General features: G+C 39.1%; 1 protein-coding gene across 17 annotated transcripts in view; it reads right to left on the reverse strand.

Annotated features, from left to right (window-relative positions):
• Positions 1-22,475, reverse strand: part of ROBO2 (roundabout guidance receptor 2) — a 1,042,455-nt gene that overhangs the window by 120,574 nt on the left and 899,406 nt on the right. For 12 of the 17 annotated variants that reach the window (XM_074532752.1, XM_026794852.2, XM_014268608.3 and 9 more), the window contains 3 exons: positions 17,936-18,074; positions 3,636-3,763; positions 429-440 (listed from right to left, as the gene is read on the reverse strand). In XM_074532752.1, the coding sequence (XP_074388853.1) occupies positions 429-440; positions 3,636-3,763; positions 17,936-18,074 (279 nt within the window). The remainder of the gene's footprint in view (positions 1-428; positions 441-3,635; positions 3,764-17,935; positions 18,075-22,475) is intronic. The other 5 variants (XM_074532747.1, XM_074532785.1, XM_074532763.1 and 2 more) reach the window with 1 other exon arrangement.

Genomic DNA, 22,475 nt, shown 5'->3' on the forward strand with positions numbered 1-22,475 from the left:
CAGGACATGCAAAGCCTGTGCTTTTTCTGCTGTGCAGGAAAAGCAGGATGAGCTGATTGTTTAGGGCCTGGGAGAAGCTCACCAAAGTCAGGACAACCCTTTCTGCTGATTTCAGTGGCTTTCACACCAGGCCCAAAACCAGACCAGTAGAAACATCTAAATGGGTGATTGCGGCTCGGTATCAGCACTCCCACCCCGTTTCCCGACCGGGACTCGCTGGTGATTTGGCAAATGTGCTTGTACACGACACAGCAGGAAATACAACGTTTGGGAAAAGCACTTTGGCACACAAACCCGCTTGCCTGGTGTTAGACAGGTACAGCTGTTAAGCTCTGGCTGCTTATTCCAGCCAGTGAAACGCTGCTGCAAATGAAAGATGAAGCACTGCATGAAGCCATGCCAAAATGGATAGAAGGATGGTTACTTACCAACGGGGCGAGCTGTTGACATTACAATGGTGTAGTGAGAACATAAAAAGGAAATTAAAAAAAGAAAAGAATATCTGTCAGAATGCATGACGTGTAATGTTACTTTCCACTATGGATACTACCATGATTGCTAACCCCTCAAATGGCAGCCTAAGTCAAGTGCTCACTGCTGTTATTGCTTAGTCACGTGCCACTATCATCCCATTTACTTGAGCACAGCTGACTGGAACCATTCTCTGAGAAACATTTTTATTATCTTCGCATGCCATCATCAAGTATCATTGTTAACGCCTGATAAAAGAAAAATTGCATTGCATTAGCACAAACTTTGAGATCCCAATGAACACATCACTTTAAGTCTCACGCTGCCTAATGTCATGCAAGGCATTTGCTTTCTGAATCAAATACCAAATGAATTTTAAGCATGACCAGTCAGTACAGCAGTAAGGGCTACAGAAAGCCCAGGACAGTTTTTCTTATTCAATAATGGGCATGAAAGCTTACAGCACAGTGCTTTTTCATCACTGACAGTGCTGATGAAAATGTAACAAATGGGCTGAAATGGCCACAGGGACTTCAACCCAGAACCTCCCAAATCACTGCTTAGGTAACTTCTACTTCCTAAAAAAATGCTGTTAAATGATTGACAGGTTAATACTGTTTCAGGCTGATACAGAGATTGAAAGTTGCTGCTGCAACAAGTGATTTCTTGGTTATAGAACAGCCCTTCATTATACTTGTGCTGAGGAAGAGAGCTGTCCCTCTGCTAATAAAATACAGACATCTCTTTCAGAAGAGCTGAAAATTTGGACATAAAATTGACTCCAGGTTGCATCCTGTAGGCAAAGCTTCCCTTATTTTATCAGCAGTAATAATTACATATTTCTGGGCAACGGCACAATTTTTTCTTTTAAACTTATTTTTAAGAAGATTACCAGCCCTGTGTACTTATGGGCAGGCTAGGGCCAAATGTAAGACATGCAAATTCAGAAGTAACAGAGCTTGCTAGGGTCTTCTTAGTTCTCAGCCTTTCCATAGCTCTGTCCCCATCTCATTTAACTTTGTTTAGTCTGCTGCCATTCTCACCCATCCTCTGATGGAACATTTTTTGGCTTCCAGAATTATGGACATATTCCTTCTTCTGCAGAATATAAAATACACATCTTTCCAAGACAGACCATGAAGTCTGGGCCACAGAACTCAGGTTCTGCTGTTGTTTGTGACAGTGTAATGCAACTTTGCTGACTGCATCCCCCTTCTCTGGTTTCAGAAGGTGGAGCTGAGAATGAGGGAACTAAGGATTACATGGTTGCTGTCAGGTGTGCAGGTGGAACTGCATGACACCTGCAAGGTCCAAGACAAGCTCAAGGTAAATTTTGAAATGCTAAGTGGTTTTGCTCCTTTACCTGACATGGTAAAACCAGTGTCAGACAACACTGTTAATTAAAAATTTAGAGTGAAGGCTTTCCTTAGTTAAAGTCCATTGTTCATCACTCTTTTAAAGTCAATGGGAGATTTCCCAGTCCTTTGTTTTCACAAAATTCAGAGTAATAGCTTTCTCCAATGAATTTCTTGTTTTTCTCATTTTCTGTCATGCCCTGAACTTATAGAATGTTTCTTATATCATGGCCTTCTTTGTATTGAATAAACATTATGTATTTTACGGTAAATGACAAACCCAGAGGGAAAAATATACAAGATAATGAAAACATGCTTTTACTGGGAGAAAATCGATTAAATTACACATTTCCATGAGGTTTTTTTCCCTTTAATTTCATTGGGTTCAAGCTTCAGTGATTTCAAAGGATTTTTTTTGCTGGGTTCTAGCTATTGTTTACATTAAAAGTCAGGGTAGCAAATCCAAAAGGCTTGCTGCAGTAATGTGCAGAGTGGACACAGTTCTAGGAGTGTTTAAAAGCCAGGGAACTGGTTACCAGAATAACTGGACACTGCAATACTGCCTGTGACAAAGGAACAGAGTGAGACTGTTTCTGGGACTTGGCTGTGGTGACTAATTTTCCCATATTACAAAAGGGAAGAACAATCTCTTACACATCTATTTCTTCAACTCAAAATGGGAAGAGCCATATTGTCACTTCCAGTCTAAAGTGAACACTGAGGTAATATTTCAACAGATTATCACAATGCTCTCTTTTCTTTGTTACATACTACCCTACAAAGCCACTGAGTGGCTTTTTTTTTTTTCCTTTGAATTCAGCAAATTAAACTGAACTGTGTCCATGCATTAAATGGATGGAAATGGAAGCTGGCCTCTTGGGTCAGTTGACCCCAGTTCTAATAAAGCAATCCATTGAGACTTTGAACATTTGATTTAATGTGTATGAAAAGAGGAGGACAGATAAAGCCAAAAATGTTTTTATTAACCTTTCACAGCTCTACTGAAAACCGTCAGCATGCACCACTAAACTGTGAAATAGTGTCTGCCTGATATCCATTGTGCCAAATTGCTGCTTATCTTTTGGAATGAAGTAATAACCATTATATTCTATTTACTCAAATAGAAATATTAGCTTACAAACTTTTTATGTCCCCATAATCTTTACCATGTCTATATGTATTGTCACAAAAGGTATTTTGGGCACTCATTATTCCACCAGTCTTAAAACCTCCTTACCAAATCAAAGGGCAGCACATAAACACTGAGTGGATACTAGAGACCACAGATATTTTAGGAGAGAATAATTAGTCTTTACCTTGTAATACTTACACAATTTAATTAGGATTTTCTCTTTCCTTTGGCTATGGTTTATTTTTTGGATAAAGGGTGGTAGAAGACAGCTTAATTATGGCACAGCTAATCTCATAATAATATTATCTGTATTATGTTTGTCATTAATAAATATATTTACTCTACTTGTTATACTTCTTGGAGAAAGAAACGTGACTAATAGCCTGAGCTGATGGCTCACATATTCATGTCTATGCCCACGGTTATGTAGTGCTTGCTTATGCATATATGCATCTGCTCTTCAATAAAAACACCTTGGGACAGGACTTTAACTGCAGGGGGATCCTATCCCGCTGAAATCAATTAAAATTTCGCACAGATATCAACAGGACCAGGATTTCACCTGCGCTGCAAACCAGTGTGGCAGCAAAGGGTGTGTGGAGCCCAAACAAGGGCAGGGGAGGATGTGGCCCATCTCATCAGAAAGCAATCACCCCTGCAGGACACAGAGCACTCACCTCGCACGGTGAGCGTGGCAGAGGCCTCCACCTTCCCCACGCGGTTCTCGGCGATGCAGGTGTAGGTTCCCTCGTCGCTGCTCGCGGCTTTCTTGATACGCAGCGTGTAGTCGTCCTTGATGTCGTACCTGTGTCACAGCAAGAGAGTGAAAACTCTTTTTGTGGGCAGCAGAAATGGACAAAAGCTATCACCTGGAAAATGCCAGCCTGAATCTATCTTGGAGCCAGCTTGGGAAGATAAATTGTTATCCAGCATTAGATAATTCCACGAAGCATTAATCTCCGTGACATTTTTATTGCGCTCTGCATTAGTTAGAAACTTTACATAAAATTAGTATTGCTATGTTCAGTATTAGGGCTTTATTAATAACAGCATTCACTTTGTCCTTGATCTACAGCAATAAGATAAAATTAAGGTATCAGACATCAGTTATCAATACATGACAGCTCAGGTTTATCATGCCTTTAACTGTGTGAGCTACACGTTATACCTTTTGCTGATTTGGAAATTTCCTTTTATATACAGTTTTCCCCTACAGCAGCAATTCCCTAGGGAAAGGTGAGCATGTTGGAAGGATCTCACACTACCCAATTGCAAACAATAAAAAATATATTCAAGCTCTGGAAGGTGACATTTATTGAAGAGGCACATTAAAGCAGATTTATCAATTTCACAGAAATACAACAAAACAATTCAATAAGGGTGGACAATGACATTTTCTCTTTCTTAAAAAAAACTTAGAAAAATTCAGTTGTGCTTTGTCCATTTCTTTGTTTCTACTGTTGAAAAAATACTAAAACTTTTATACATGAGGATCTATAAAACTTACTTAATGCAACATACTCCAGTATGTAGTGAACATTTATTCTCAAAGCATTTTAGACTGATTATACCCAGAAAAAATATTTTCAGCTAAATTGTTATTATCTGCAGAAGTCATGCTTAACAAACTTTTTTAGGCTCTGATCCAATGCTCATTAAAGTCAGCAGGAGACTTCATGTTGTATAAAATATCTTTGGTTGCCAAATCCCGGAAAACCCTGGTTATCAGCATAGATACTTTACCCTTTAAATATTATTTTGTTAAATTATTTTCAACAACATCTTTTCTTGATAGGATACATTAATCACCTTGAATCTAGACTTGGCTTCAGATTCACATGTATCAGTGAAACAGGAACACGAAACTAAAGACAGATCTAGGCTTCAGGAGGTGTCAGTACTAATTCTTACTGTATACACAGTCATGACATAACTTTAGAAGGACTCATTTACGTTCTTTTTGTTATGCAGGAAAGGCCTTATAGACTTGTACAAGCAACACACTGAATCCAGATGGAAGAGCATCCTTAAATGTTTGGAAAAATAAGGACACAATGCAACAAGTCAGATGAATGTTGTCAGGCTCAGTGAGTGTTTTTTCGCTTTGGGAATGCGAAACAAATTTTTTTGTGTGTACATAACATACATTGCTATTGGTTCCTTTAGTACAGGTTTGTAGAGAGAGCACCATGTGCTAACAGGCTTCAAAGCATCTTAACTCAAAGATCCCATATGGTGAAACATTTAAATTCCTATTAGGTCTAACTAAAGCTCACAACATCAATTAGAGCATTCCTAGCAATTTCAAGAACTAAGAGCAGTCAAGAAATCTTTTCACACTCACCAAAACTTTCTCTATTCAGTAGGTCCATTCTATCAATTAGCAAGAAATAATTTAATAAAGATGAATGTGAGGCTAACCATTCTGTTAGAGTTAACATAAACACATATAATAGCTATTTCTATGGGAGTTACATTTAATTGTATGTAAATGCAGTACCTCAGATTTAACTGATTAATAACAGATATACCAAGGGGAAAAATAAGTAAATAGATGTCATGGCAAACTTTAGAAACTTACAGGAAGAATTTTTTTTGCCAGCATAGTGCCATTGGTAGTGGTGAGGGGGCAGGTATGATGTTAGAGAACTTAATATGCGCCTTCTGGAGAGCTCCACATCTATTACAACTACATTCAACAGCCACATGCAGCTAAAGAACATTTCCTCTAGACTGCTCACAAATTATGTCATTTTGCATGCTGTGCTGCATTAGTCAACGGCAAATAAAAATCACTGTTTTCATAAGACAGAAAGGGCAAATTGTCCCCCTTAAAAACCTCAAGAATATGACAACATTATCCTACAACGATGGAGCAGATATTTGTCTTTGGTGATTGCAGAGTTGCAGACAAGAGCAAATGCTTATTTTCTTGACATGGGGCCAGCTCTAGGAGGCTGAAAATACAAATTTGTATTCAGCTCTTGTATGACAAGGAAACTAAGATCAGTTGTAATATAAATATGAATTGGATATCAGAATCAGGGCTATAAAGCTGGGCAACAATTGATGGAGTTGGTGGGGTTTTTCTTCATAGAACAGATAACATCCCTGTGTTTCACTTAATGCTGCTGAGAGCAAAACAGGCAGGCAGCAGGGCTGTATGTGAGGGAGATGCTGCCTGAACTGGGATGCGGGCAGGCTGGGACGGGGAGCTGCAGCGTGCTGTGGGCTGCAGCTGACTCACTCTGCTTCCTGTCAGGGATGTGCTGGTGCCGGCATGCCAGCCAGCTGCCTCGGAGGCTCCGGCAGCCTTTATCCCTGCACCTGCCAATCCTGCACACTGTGCCAAGGCTGCTGGCTGGAGGAGCCAGCTGCATGGCATGCCAGGACGCTGGGTGGTGGCAGCAGCCACCAGCTCCCACTTGGGTCACCAAGCGGAGGGTGGTGTAAACGTGTCACCAGTTCACAATTGCTGCAAGGACAGGTTCATCTCTCCCATGCTTTTGGACCACCCTGACAGAATGTGCCATCCAGCAATTAGATCCATGTGTGGATGGACCCGTGGGGTGTCAGAACCATCTGCTGTCCTGCAGTACTGATATGCTGCCCGTCAGTCATCTGCTCCATCAGCACTGTCCCCAGAAGTCACCACAGCTCAGTGAGGAGCTTTGGCACAAGAAGCAGACAGGAAGGAGAAAGGAGGGAAACTGGCTTTTAGCCTGACCCACAGCAGCACAAACAAAACAACAAGGTATGGAGACTGAAGGTCTTTTGAATTTGTCAAGCATCCACCTGCAGACTTGAGCAGTGCCTTGTCTCCCCTCTGTCCTAGAGCCTCAAATCCCCATAGCAAGATGTTTTCACCTCACTTTCTGTGGAAGTCCACTTTCATCTGGATTAGTGCTTCTGAACACTTGGAATGAAGATCAGGGTCCTTTCTGCTAATACCAATCGCAGAGAGTGTTAACCAGGCTCCTGGACTGACAATGGATTTGCAGAAAACCAGGGTGCAGTGGTTAAATTGCTCCTTAACGTTGCCAGTATACCAAGAAGGCCATGTCTTCAAAATATGTGCAGTGTCAAGAAACAACTTGTGACACATTGCCCAAATATTGCTGACTCCTAGCCAATTAATGCAGCATTGAGCTAAAACCAGAGGGTGTCAGACATCAGTTTCACGTGTTTATGGACATCTAATTGATTTTAAGTACTTCTCTTTGTTAAACATTCAGAGGTGCTTAACCTTTCGGTTCAGCTTAGACTTCAGCCATCAGGCTGAGCTGGGAGCAGTCTTTTAAACAGCCAGGCAGTCTGTGCCAGATACAAACCAGCCACTTTTGGGCACCACCTTACAAAATTTCTGTTCTACAAGTAATAGAGCAGATCTGCCTTTAATTAAGCGAAAAGGAAGCGGCTGGCAGGGGACTGGCAAGGAAAGAAGAAAGAGAAACAAGAGGCACATGAGAAAACACTGCTGGTGAGGAAATTCTAATAGAAATTGGGTGATTTTGAGTGAAATCTGGCAGTCCTGGCACATATGAATGCGTTCATTGTTGCTAGTTCTGATTAATGACAGTTGTACAATAGTGTGCTGACAGTCACTGCCATACAGACACAATTTTTTTTTGATATGAAACACTGCTGAAAATGCAACCCAATCAGATTTGGCCCCTGAACAACATGTGCTATCATCACTGTACTGTGAATTGAGATTGATTGGTAACCAGCTGTGACAAAGTGGGAAAAAGAGCCTTGTCTTTTTCAAGAAAAGAAAAGAAGAAAAATAAAAAACTGAATTGTGTCAAAACCATTACCATCTGCTCAGCCAAACAGCAAATAAAACAAAACACATTAACTATTTTTAAGTATCACAAATTAATGTACTGAGGTTGAATTCATGTGTTAACTTAAGCATCTAAGAATAAACTTGAATTGAACTGGTTTTGTCACAGTTGGAATTTTTTTTTCCCACATTTGGAAGTGTATCTGTTCACACTCAGCCATCAATCTTACTAATGATTATCAAATAAAAAAATAAAGAGAGAAAAAACTGCGGAAGTTAGAGGTATTTAACAATAATATTTGGGTTTTTTTGCATTTGATATAAATTTTCCTCAGTGTTTTGCAGAACCCCTAGTTTCCATATTTTCAAAAATGTGCATGCAGCTATGCATAAAAAAAATGCCCCTCTCTTGTTTTTAACATGCACAGATAGCAAAAATGCATCTGCAGCTGGAGTCATTTCATTCCTAAATATCCAAGTAGCCTATCTGGGAATACAAGGATTTACTTGCTTTAGTGGTGTACTTCAAACTTCACAGAATGCTCTGCTGAACTCAAGAAACCCAACTCAAGAAGTCTTATTTCTTGCTAAAGGGATATTGCAAGAGGAAAAAGTCACATCTAAACTCTTAAAGGCTGTTAAAAAATTTGCATCAATTTATACCATGTATATATTTTAATCTAAAACATTCTTCTAAATAAAAAAATATTAGATAATAAATTAGAATATTTGTATGTACACATTATAGGCTTGCTTTTTTTTTTTTTTTAAAGAGATGGCACACAAATTACTTTACTGCATTTTCTTTTGCCTGTTTGCCAGACTATTTTGCAGAACACGCACAAAGCTTCAAGATTGCTCACAACATCCATGATTAGGGAGGCCAAATAGAGAGACGCTACTGGCCAAAACCAGGGTAAACAGGAGGTAGTTAAGGAGGCTTAAGCTTCTGTCTCCACTTCTGTTTTGTGGTGCTGGCACTTCAGCTCCCAGCACAGCGCCACAGCTTTTCACTGGCTCCTGCATCCCTGCGCCAGATGGAGGGAGCCAGAGGGAAGCTGCAGCGAGATGGGAAGTGTGAGCTGTTACCTGCTTCAGCCTTGTGTGATCCAGCAGCAGAAGGGAGAGCCTCCATGCCCACTGGCAATGCATATCTGACACAAGCTGAGTTATTTTCACTTCCATCCCACGCACTGATAAGTGGAAGAAGAAAGAAGCCCAAACATACATGGGTAACAGCTTTCTGGGGAAAGATATGGGAGTGTCAGGTTTTCTCCTCTAACAAAACATAAATCAGTGACAGCTATGGATATATTTGTGTGCACTGGTCACAAATTACTCTGTGGTGCCCCTGAAATCAAAAGCTGCTGTCTGCTGGGTGGCTCTAAGACAGTGTTCGCAGCCATGATAAATTGAGCTACCAGGGAGCTATCTCCAAGGTGCTGACAGCAGGACTACTCCTCACATCTACATGTCCAGATACCCTTTTATTTTTTAGCTCTGCCACTCATGCCAGAGAAAGGTAGAAGACAATGCTATATTACTTTGAATTTCTTTGTGTGATGCTTGTTTGCAAGCTGTCATATAAAAAGGTTTCTATATTCCATTTTTCCTTACTTTATACAAAAAACGAGGAAAAGAGTTGTGTGACACAAGCTGCTATTCACTATTGTGATTTTTCCTCAATTATGCTGCTCAGGTTCTGCTTCAGTCCAAAACCTCTTATGGGTTGTGATCAGCAGAATATTTCTATCTGATAGAGTAGACATTCTCAATTGCAATAATATAAAACAGAAACCTACATTGCACTATGTTATAAAGCAAGGCATTCAACAAAGTGGTCTAAGTCTCATAAAATATGTGTACAGCTGTTACAGTTACTGGGCCAACATTGGGAAACCATACCTGTTTCCAAGGAAATAGTGTTTTCCAAATTACCTGGAAGCATTACACTCCACAGCACTGCTCTTACATGCCAACAGACAGGTGTGACTGAACGCAAAAATGCATAGTCTCTTACAAAACCAGGAGCCCTGTGCTCAGAAGAGAACCAAGGAAGCAAATCGAGACTGGTTTTTTATTCTCTTTGAAATAATTTGGAAATAACAGCAGTTAAGAACAAAACTTATGTCTGGGAATCAATGACTCAGTAAATCCTATCTAAACTTATGCAGAGATCCTTTACATCTCCCTTTGCACATGGAATTGTACTCATAGGGAATTACCACACGATAATTACCCCAAATGGGCTTCTGATTTGATTTTAGTTCCAGACAGAGCTCCACATTTCAGAAACTGGAGCTTTGGTGGAAGTATGATCTAAGAGACTTTGTAATCACTTGGCATGGAGACCTATCCCCCACCACCAGGAGTAGTCCTTTTCCTCCCAGATGAGACACATTTGTCAGGCACTCGGGGAGATTTATATTCGTAATGCCTATGGCGCAAATTCATCTCTTAGAAAAGCACCCTTGATGCTCAGAGTAATTTGGTTTTGAAATAATTTGTTTTTTTGGTCCATTTCAGCTTTTGAAAAATTGAAATGCTACTGCATGGACTGGAACAAAGTAAGAAGATCTGAGCCCAGACTGGCATCAGGCACCCACTAACATGGCTTGATGCATTTTTTTAACATGAGCATGCAGCTCATGAATAGTTTGAGATAAACTAAATTTGTGTTTGCCTATTTATTATTATTTGCCTAAAGCACATGAAAGATTACTATAAACTTGTCAGAGAAATGAAATATTTCCTAATCTGTATTTTGAATCAGTAACTAACCTTGAAGTGGCAATTAAAGATGAAGTCATGTTAATGTTGTAATGAAAGTGCCTTCAGTACTGCATTTGAGCCAGAAGTCATATTCTTTAAAAGTACATTTTGGTAGTTAAGCAATTACCAACACAGAACTTAGTGATAGGAACTTGAAATAATTTTTAGGCTTAAAACTTTACCATGAAAGTGTTTTCACTGACAGTGTAAGTTAATTTGTTTTTAACTCAGATGACAAGTTTTGTATCCCATGAAGAGATAGAATGTGTTAAAGGAGAAGAAATCCCTGCAGGCCAGACATTCCAGTAGCATCAGTGGTTAGAGCTCTTGAATCTTACTCCCACTTGAATATATCTAAGAGCTTCATCCTCCCTGTTTTCCTGAGGCTTTCATGGGGAAAAAATGCACAGTAAATGATCTTTACTTTTTAATTCTATGATTTTGATGGTAATTAAACTGATAGAAAGAAGGCTACTTTAATTTTCTAAAATTTATAAATATAGTATACAAACCATATGGTTACTAAGCTTTTATGAAGTATACTTTAAGCATTAGTAGGAGTATTTTGAATGAAATTCTACATTAAATTTCACTGTGTCCTCTTCCTGCAAGACTATTTTTTACTGCAGCCTTCTGCTGTGAGTGGAAAATTCAGATAAATCCATGTTTGAGGCTACTACAACTGGCATTAAATTTTGTTTCTGAACTCTTCTAGTGACTTCATTAGTGCTCTGAAATTTAACTATTTTAGGCTGCAGAAGAAGAAGGAATAAAAAGAAATAACAGCATTCTCCTGTGACAATACTGTTTCTAGTGCAGTGTCAGTGATCACTTCATAGATCACCAAGAGTTCACACAGCATAAAGAGAAAACATGCAGGCAGGAGTGCTAGTTGACACAATTCCTTTATGGCTGCTGTCCATGGAGTTGTAAAGCTATTTTTCCAACCTTGACCCTTATGTAAGCAACTGGAGAGTATTTCCATGAATCTGCAAACAGACTGGCTGAAACAATAGCTCTTCTTCAGCTCTGTGGTGAGAACTGACACTTAACATGAAGCCAATTTAAATGTCAACGTTATTAACTGTTTCTCTGCTGATCAGTCTAGCACAGCCACACATCTACTGCTTTCGCTCCCAGCATTTAATACTTCAGACAAATGGAATGGCAGGCAACTCCTGGGTTAGACTATAAACCCCTGGGGTAACTGTGGGACGATGCAATTATAGGACTTTACTCAATGTCAAGTTTTGAGGGATTTAAAACGTAAAAAAACGCTGTCATTTACACATTCACTTGGGCATGTACTCCTCATACAACTCTAAGGAATATATTTCCACTTGCAGAGCAGGAAGGGATCAGTGACAGGCAAAACAGCAATCAGAGAAAAGGAATACTCAGCCAAAAGTGCTGCAGGAGGGGGCACCCCACCATCACTGGGGTACATCATCTTGATGCTATATACACAAAAATTAACCAACCCCTGCATCTATTTTACCTCTCAACACCTCTCTATCTCTAAATGGCATCTCTGATTTTACAGAAGTTTCCTCACATGGTTCAATATAACAGCTGAAAAGATGCTTATGCGGCACTTGCCTGAGATCTGCCAGTGTTTACTCAGGCCCCATGGATTCTGGAAGTTACAGAGCAGCTCCCTCTGTGCCAGACATCAACAGCAACATCCTCTGCAAACCTCCTCTCATGCCTCCAGATATATGCAAGGATACAAATACCATGCTAAACCTCTTTCTTTCAACTGTCTCTTTTTGACAAGCTATTAAGAACATCCAATCTTCCCCCTGTGCTCCTCATAAAGGGACTAATCTGTCCTTAATGCTTTAGCTTAAGGAAAAAAAAAAAAGATGGGCATGAAAATCATACAGGATCTAACCAGAGATGACAAATAGTACATGTGATATAGCTAATATGAAAAACATCCTTTTCCCCAGATCCTTCATTTAAAACCGTTAATTGTTATTAATTGCAAAAGAAATTTGCTGATGTAACCAAAGATTATATTCATTACATTACTAAAACACACTCTTTATTCTAATTAATTTTCAATACACATTAGACTGCATTTTGTTGCACAGATATTAGCTCAAAGAAAGCACACAGTGCTGTAGTGTTATTAACTCATATTTCATTGAAAGGTCATTCTCCCCTTGGTTGTATCTAGAGGGGGCTGGAGTTAAATACCTCAATATCCTATCCACAGAATATTAATGAAATTACAGAGCACCACTGTTTATTCTTAAAAATTACTGTCTCTCTTGCTTACAAAGAGTTATCCTGTGGTCATGATGTGGTGGGTAGGTGCAAGGTGCCCACCAAAGCTCTCATGAGAGAGCAACAGCTCTGCAGACATCAAGGTCGGTGAAGAAGGAGGGAAGGAGGAACTCCAGGGCACAGGCACAAACTCCTCTCCCTGAGGAGGAAGCAGTGGCAGAGACAAGGTGTGATGAACTGACCACAAGCCTCTTTCCCTGCCAAGGAAAAAGGTGGCAGGAGGCTGTTTTTAAGATTTGGTTCTATTCCTCATTTTCCTTTTCTGATTAGACGGGTAAAAAATTGAACTAATTTTTCTCCAGGTTGAGTCTGTTTTGGCCCTGACACTAAATGATGAGTGATCTCCTTATTCATATCTTGACCCATGAGCCTTTCATTATATTTTCTGTCCCCTGTCCAGCTGGGAAGGGAATAACAGAAAGGCTTTGGGGGACACTTGACATCCAGCCAGGGTCAACCCATCACATTGGAGAAATAAAAATGCAAAATTTCTCAGGCTATCAGGCTCTTTTTGGATCTCCTCTTAAAAAATCCAGCTTTTCTTAGTTCATTAGGTTTGCTGTCAGTTGTGTTTAAATCCATTTCAAAGATTTGCATCTGGAAGACCGTGAGATATTTTTAAAATGTCGTGTTATACTCCTAGTTTTGGGCTCATGAGAAACCATGGAGGAAAGCAGAGAAATTATAGGTGTTCTTTTTCATTCAGCTCTATCAGAAGTGTGACAGACAGCATTTCTGCCCAGACTATGCATATGCATTAAAAAAAAGTCAGTTTTAAAAACATCGCAAAACTAACACCTACATGGGCTTGTGCTGTTGCAGCTAACACATATCTTACAATATATTAACTCAGTGCTTTAAGAATGCTCATTCCCAAATAATTTTCAATGAACATTCATAATCTCCAGCAAATAAGAAAGCTTACTGTACTGTTTATGATTTTCACTGCTGAGTGTTACAACTCTGCTTCATTTAATAACCTACAATCTCTTAACACTTAGCAATACACCTTGTGTAAACGACACACCACTTTCCTTCTGAAGCATCACTCTTGGTTTTTCTGCCCACACTCCCATTGTGTGGGTGGCACATAAAACAAATACCTCTCCCTGTTGGTGCAGTTGCCACTTTTCATCTCTAGAACAATATCCATCTAATCAGACAGTGCCTGTAAATGCAACTTAAAAGAGCAGGTTGTAATTTCATTAAAGATGTATTTACTGAGCTAAAACAGCTGTTCTGGGCTGGAATGCAAAAAAAGGCCTATGTGATTGCAACTCAGTCATTTTTAAGGCAACTGAAAAATACATTTGCTGAGCTAACCTCACTCTCCCGAAGAGCTGGCACTGCTAACTTCTTCTGTATAAAAGGTTTAAACAGTTATTATAGTGTGTCATAAATTTTGACTTGTAATTGAAAATCTCTTCACTTCCTAAAAAAAAAAAAGTACTTATTACTTGCTATATAATTACAGACCATGCAGCTGCTCTCCTCAGCTTCACTAGAAAATTTGAAGACATGAAACACTGTACAAACCTTATTCAAATGTTATTAAATTGCTAGTCATAGATCTGCCACTCTCATACTGTAGGCTCTCAAATAATGTCATTTTCTTCCTGTTACCAGGGCTAAAATGTAGATGAATGAAAATTAGATCCAGGCCAGATTGAGTTCTCTACCACACAGGAGACCATCAGCTCCTTGGAAGGAAAGTATAATCTCTATTTCTGCTGAGCAGACATCAAAGGGAAAGATACCTGAACACATATCTGGAAAAAAATTGTCAATGCATAAAGACAAATTTTATTGAATTTTCAGTAGGTTTTAATCATTATGCATGGCCACAACTGTGTGAGTCACTTTGACACAATCTTTGTGCCATTTCCTTGTGTCACTTCTAATGAGAAAAAACTCTATTCATGGAATAGTGAACTTCATATTGCAGCCAAAGGCACAGGACTGGCCCCACAACATCCTGTTCACCTCCAGCAGTTTGACATGAGTCATACTTGATTAACTATTCCCCACCCTTTGTGTACTGTGGAGGCTGTGGTGTGAGGCTGAATTTTTTGGAGCAATTAAAATAAAATATACACCATGTGCCTCTACATTTGATTCACAATGCATTTCAGTCTTGGGTCACTGATTTGAAGTGGACAGCTTCTGGAAAAAGGCTTTACATACCCCAGACTTCACACTGGATTTTGAGTCTCCCTGTTGGTGCAGTATCAACATTTAGATCAACAAGATATTGCTGGAACCAATTTGGGCTCTAACAAGAATTTTAAGCACTGAAGAACATAAATAATTCTTTATCACAGTGGTGCAAAAGAACTATGAAAACAGCTTTCATACATTACTCACACTACTGTTTTCGCCTAGTATTTATCATTTTTTTAAATTCCTGCCCAGTTACACACAGAGGAGCTCCATGACATATATCATAGTTTGAAATCTCAAGTCAGGTCTACAGGATGTTGGATAAGTAACTTCCTTTGACCACGAGTGAGACCAGTGTTTCCCAGGCATTTTAAAATCTGCTTCTCAGAGATACAGACTATCACAGTTGATTTAGATCATCAGTTCAAAACAACTGAAATTGGGAATGAAGTTTTGTACCATCAGAATAAACTGTTTATTCTCAGATTTGAAGCATGGTTATTTATATATATACTCCTGAGCAATTACACAGACAATTTGACAAATAGCTAAATTATTTTTTTTATAAAGAGTCATGTTTTCAAACATCTTAATTTCTTTAGAAGTTGGGGTTTTTTTCTCATTTAATCCAATTGCAACTGGAGATGCTTAGAGTCCATCTGGGACCTTTATAATTAGGGCTTTAACAGCCTGAAATTATTTTCCAATTACTACTCAACACACCACTCAGTGTAGCAATACTGCTCACATTTGTCACCAGAAATCACTGGCATTACTTTCCTCTTTGCTTTCTCATGGGTCACTAAAAAAAATTAAAAAAGGTAAGGTGGAAAAACAGATTAGGATTTCTGAAAAACTATGGATCCACTGTCACTGATTCTGGCATTCACCGGGAGCAAATTAAAGAAACAAAATGCATACACAGTTTGTTCCACTTTGTTGTCACTGAACTAGACACTTTTGAAAGCTGAATCAACAACAGACACATTTAAAAATCTGCTGTATTTGTTGAAACAGGTACCTACTGTAATTGTCTTGCAATCTAGGGATGAAGCCAAAATTAAATAATTGAAAAAAACAAAGACAGATGTGCAAAGAACATTGTTAGCTATAGAAACAGGAAATTTATATTGAAATTTATAAGAGAAATAGCTCAGAGATCTGCTCAGAAGTATTTATGCATATGAGAAGAAAGACAAAGGGAAAACCTTGAGGGCTTTATATTTCATTGTAAAATACAGGAGCTCAGTTTGTCTTTAACCTCAAAAAAACCTCCCTCAATTTCGAAAATGAGGAATCATTTTGACTTCCTTCCCTAATTTATAAAATTTTGATATGATAATTTTCTCATCCATCCATTCATTCAGACTATACCTGGGCAAATTTCTTTCCTGGTATTAAAAAAAACCCAGAAAAACACAATAACTTTTGTTTAAGAGATTCCAAGCTCATCTTCCATGATTAAGGATGGTTTGGAAATGCCCACTTTTTGGACAGTGAAGATATGCTCACATATTGTGCTATATAAATAAAAAATCATAGAATAGAAAGCATACAATGCTAATTATCAGAGGCATTTACACATGTCGGAGAAAAAGAAGAGATACAGTCACTAAAAAATATCTAACAGAAATGCAATCTAACCAAAGTCACTGTGGGCTCATCATCTATTGCTTCTGCTGCTTATGAGAACTAGAAGCAGACATGATTTAAAACAACAGAAGCGCACAAAAGCAAGAATAAATCACAGAAACACAACGTATTTACTGTGGACTACACCACAATACATAGTTAAAGAGCAAGCAAAGAGAAAAATCCGTCCTGACATCAAAAAGGCTTCTCCGGAAAATAATATTTTGCTTATTACATTCATACACATCTGTCACTATAATAAGCAAAACAGCTATGTGACTTTTATATTTTTTCTAATTGCCAGAAAATTAATTTTTAAAAAGTATATATATATATATATATATATATATATATATATATATATATATACACACACACAAGCATTCATATCAATCCTACATAGAAATGTTTTTTCTAGATTATGTATTTTTCCATTGGTATATTCAACTGATGGAAAATGTCAGTTATTGGGGGGGGGGGGGGGAAGAGAGGCACTATTCATGTCTACTGCTAAAATTAAAACTGTGCAAAAATAAATCAGGACTCATAGTGCCAGAAAGAGTTGTTGGGTTGTGGAGACCTGGGTTCTAATTCCTGTTCCCAGAGCTAGTTCCATGTTGAGGATTTTTTAATGAAATAATGTTTCCGCATCAAAACAAGAAAGAGTTCCAGAAAATTAGGACCAAACACTGCTCTTTTAGTCAAAAGGAGCCAAACTAATTAAAAACCCTTTAGCAGGAGAGACTCCCTTCCTCTGCTCACTAAAATTTTCTCCTTGTTTGTTCCAGACTAAATTAATCTTTCTTGAACACAGGGGGCCTGTTCCAGATTTCAACTCTGCTTTACACTTCTGCTAGTCTGGCTTTTTGTTTCCTCAAGAGGAAGGTTTCTCTCCAAGACTTAACAGACATGAACCGAGGAGCCAGCAAAGCCCACCATGCTCTGCTTGTAATTCACCTTGCCAGTGCAACAGAGCAGCTTTCCTGCCAAGTTCATTCCCTCTTGGTATCAGCACATCATTCTGAAGGCTACTATCACCATTACAGTCCTAAAACATCTTTACTGTCTCCAATAAATTCACTGAATACCCATGTGCTCACAACACCTACAGATCACTTTTCTTCCCTCCACAGGAATCCATTACCTGGACAATTCACCCAGGCTGGGCTTCCCTGCACAGCTGCCTCTGGAAGAAGATTTGTAGTGCCAAAAGAGCAGCAATGTGGGAAATAAATCTTGGAAACAATGCCAAAGCACAAACTCTTGGTAGCAGGGATGGATTCCAGCATTGTGCAACAATTGCAATCTGGGAGTGAACGTGAATGTGGCTCTCACCTTCCTCTCGGTAAGTCTGCATCATCTTTCTTCCACCGCACTGTGGGAGTGGGATCTCCCTGCACCTGGCACCGGAAATCCACGGCCTCCTCCTCCAGCACCACTTGGTTAATCGGTCGCCTGAGAAACGTGGGCCGCTCTTGAAAGAGACATTAAAATTCCACAGTGAGTCACAGGGCTGAAATGAACACTTTTTGACTTTTCAGCATCTCGCTGCTTACCCACCCATCAAACAGAAAGGAGGCTGAGCTCCACAAATTCAGACAAGTGGAACTGATGATGTGCATAAAGAGCCAGCAAGAGGGCTGCCAGGCTGGAGAGGCAGGGGCTGTCCCATCCCATCCTCCAGCAAGAAGAGGATGGGAAGGAGGACCAGAGGGCGGCCTGTGCCAGGACTGACCAGCTACCATGCAGAGAGCGGAGAGCCCTCTGAGGCCATGCCCTTCCCTGGAAAAGCTGTGGCTCTGCAGCCCTGGACAGAGCCTGAGCTGGGAGCTCCTGCTGCAGCAGTGTATGAGCTGGAGCAGGAGCTCCCAGCAGGAGCCAGCCAGCCTTTGGCAGAGATCAATATCTTGATACTTGTGAGGAAAATTTAAACTCTGTGTTACGCACCTCAGGCAATTGTGAACTGTCCTGAACGATCCTGAAGAGATTCCCTGATCCCCATCGCCAACTTCACCATGGAAAACCAAATTAAGGTCTGAATGATAACTTCTGTTTACCCTTGTTATGTTAGGCTGCACGGCTACAAATAGTATTAATCACCATAATGTTGCACAGGCCTGCTCTAAAATCCAGATGCAGAGCCACAATCTGATCTCAGTTATACTGCTACAAAGTCCAAGCACCAGTAATTTAATTTGAAAGGATGTCACTGGGGTTAGTTTCCAAGTTGCCTTTGGAAGGCACAAATTTTGTTCTGTCCTCTCAGCCACACCACACTTTTATTGCCATCAATTATTTATGCTAGTCAAACCATTATAAGGCTGAGTTTATATGAAACAGTATTTTCACTCAAGACAGGGATTTATCATAAGGACATGTAAAATTGGTTACACACTATGTTTCATGTTTCACTCTCAGCAAGTTAAGGGATATGATGTCACTTAAAAAAATTACTCAGAATTCACACAGATGCAAGCAATACCAGATTCTGACTCAGGTAATTTTTCTTGATAACCATAGTGCTAATTTTACAGGTTTGTTATGCACAATCATTGCATGCAAATAACTTTTTTAAAAAGTTAGAAGAACATCATTAAGGTTGAAAAATCAAGCAGGCCACATTTACTGAGAGAATTAAGGCTGTCTGCATGTCTTTTGATCACCTCCTTTCTGTTTATGATGCCTTATGGGACTGGTTGCAATTATAGGATCATACACTATTTTTTCCCCAAACATCTCCAGATTGTTGGTATTCACTTAATGAGCAGGTGTTTAATATTTTGCTTTAGTGGTACTGTTTAGAGGGTGGCCTCCTGTCTTACTATTCAAAATGCACTTCAAAGACAGAATTATTAATTTCCTCATGACCTCTATTACACTTATCTTAATGCTTTGTAATCACCTCACTTATAGCTCCTCTCTAGGATACGATAGAGATCTCAGGAAGCAAGGTAAAAAATATCTGCTAAATTTTGGTGTTCAGCCTCAATCACAAAATTGACTTTTATTTTTTTTGAGGGGGTGGGGAGGGGTTGGATGGAAATGAAGTTTTCATTTTGTGTGTTCAAAGCTCAGCTTCCTTTAATTCAACTGCTGACAAAAAATGTTCATCACCTTTACAAATCGGAATATCAGTGAGAAAATGAGGAACACAAAACCACCTGTTAGTAATTATGTAAATGAGTGACAGCATCACACAGGAATTCCTTATTAGTAGGGAAAACTATTGGCAGGGGAAAGCATATTTTGTCAGCAGAAGAATAGACATGCTCAAGAATCTATAGCACCTTTCCAGAGGATAGAGATAAAAGCATGGCTAACGGGCAAAGATTCTTCTCCCCAAGCCATGGCTTTTGTCCTATTCCTATTCCTGCCCAGGATCTTCAGATTCCAGCAATGTTTGGGCAAGTAAATTCATTTCTAGCCTCTCTGCTTATATTGAAATCTTTATAATTTCCCAGTTTAAGTCAGTGTACAAGCCATATCCAGTTCTTTGTAATTTGTTATTTCAAGTCTGAATACGAGCCCTAGCCAGCTGCTGACTGTTTCCTTAGTCATTTTATCTTTCTTCCTTTTTTTTTTTTTTTTTTTTTGTTAGCCCAGAGATATCACTTTTCACACCTGGAGCCCAACAAGTTCTCAGGTCCATTTCCACTTCCAACTATCCATGCCTCACAGCAAATGGTCTCTTCTCCACTGAGTGTTTGGTCTGCACTTGAACTGGAGCTCCTTTTACCCAGGTCACACAAATACAGACCATCCACAAACTTAAGAAAAATCAGCTGAAGTACCCAAGGACCCTCCCAGGAGAGTGACAGCAGCAGGAACACAGTGTAGATACAGGAAAATGCTGCCCAGATCTGCATCCATGGGTTCTCTGGTGTATGAATTGATGACTCTATTACATTTTCTTTTTCTTTTCAGCAGGTGCACGTTTGGCTAAATGTACTGAAAATCCTCTGGACAAGCCAAAAAAAAGAGTACATCTCTGGCACCGTGTAGCTATTTCCCAACATATTTTAGGTACCTGATATTCAGTATGAGGCACCTGCACTTCTCAGGACAAAAAGCTTTCTCCATTCCTCTCATTCCTGCCCATTTCACTCCAATTATCCCCTTTGCAGACATCAGCAGTCTTAGAGAAGAGTGAATTATTTTGTCAATTTAATTTTGTCAACTAAAATTAGTTTTCTAGTTAGGCATGGAAAATTTTGGATAAAGCCATTTTAATTTGATAAACTTATTACAACTGGCCAAAGCAAAAAAAAAAAACCAAACCAAAAAAACAAAAAAAAAAACACAACTCCATTTTTAATCCTAATGCTAAGCAATGTATTTGGCCTATCTGTAACTATGTGAATCTGGATGGGAGTATTTTAATGACACTTTCTGCAAATTTTCAACAGCATGGTTTTTACAACTTCTCTCCTAATAAGAGCTTAGACCAACTCCTGCTCTCAGCTCATACACAATACTCTTCATTGTGGCATTGGTTTTCCAAGACATGTTGCTTTAAATTTCTCTAAACTAAGAAATTCAGATCTATATCAGCTTTCTAATTGGTGATTTAGAGGCCCTGGTTCATTCCCATTGAATTTAAACAACTCTGTGTCTGTACACTGGCTGGGTCTGCATGCAAAAATAATTTTAGACCAGGTTTACAAAAGCTGCATGTAAACAGCTTAGAAATTAGAATGTGCATACTTATGAAATTGCTACTTGTGGCTGTAAATTCTCCTGTACAGGAGATGAGAAAATAAATTCCTGTCTCATTTTGAGGAGAACCCAGCTGAGGAGAAAGTAAATGGCCCTGAGGTCATTAGATAAATCACTGGATTCCACATCAAGGCGATTTAGGAGAATACACACATATTTGTTTCATATCAGCTTCTAAAACAGTGTATTTTCAAAAACATTTAAGAAGTTGCTAGAAAATTAATAGCTATGTAAGGACAGAGCCCAGTTAGCAAGGACATGTAAATACCAACAACTGCTGTTTCCATTTTTGCATCATCTGCATTTTGCACAGCGGGAATCAGGAAAGAACAAGTTATCTCCTATGTTGTTTCCTGTATTTGTATCACTCAGAAAGCCCCTTGAATATGTCCAATAGCTAATTATGCAGCTATAAAGTGATCAGAGTGAATGCCATTGCCAATGCAATTAACATTCTTTATGTGAGATTAACTGGATTTGAGTCACCTGCATAACTTGCTTACAATGTTAATCTCTCAGGAGACAGAGCACTGCTTGCCCAAGCATGCTAAATAAAGAAGGTTTCTTTGCACAGCCAGGTCAAATTTAGTTTCAGAGCTAGTCTTTGGGGAAAAAAAATCATTTTTTTTCCTCTGAAATGGTTTGCCCATAAATAAAGCCTTGTGGTATAATTAAATATTGTTACTCTGTCAACAGCATCCAGAGCACAATATATTTGAGGAACAACAAGAAAGGGTGATAAATTAAAATCATAGGCATATATAAAAATTTTAATATAGCTATTTTATAAGCTTTCACTGAGTAAATAAAGTACCCACTTCCCAGACTTTCTCTGATGAATATTAAAAATCTTTGAGAACTATAAAATAGGTCATGGTTATATGTCATGTCAACCAGTCATGCTATTACTAGGGTGACCTTTGTAACTTCAGAATAAACTTTGCTTGCAGTTATAAAAGGGGATTGTTAATGCAATCTGGACACACACCTACAATCTGTTGCAGAGCTTGAGGTATGTGCTGCAAGGAAACCCACAGATCTGAGCCAGAAACAGCAAAATTATTTACTTGCTCTGGGTGCTGACACAAGTTAACCTCAGAACTCAATTTTTCCCATATTTAACAATTGGTCTGAGTATCACAGTCTATTAGAGAGACTC

Source organism: Zonotrichia albicollis, chromosome 2, assembly GCF_047830755.1.
Source record: "Zonotrichia albicollis isolate bZonAlb1 chromosome 2, bZonAlb1.hap1, whole genome shotgun sequence".
NCBI classification, from domain to species: domain Eukaryota; kingdom Metazoa; phylum Chordata; class Aves; order Passeriformes; family Passerellidae; genus Zonotrichia; species Zonotrichia albicollis.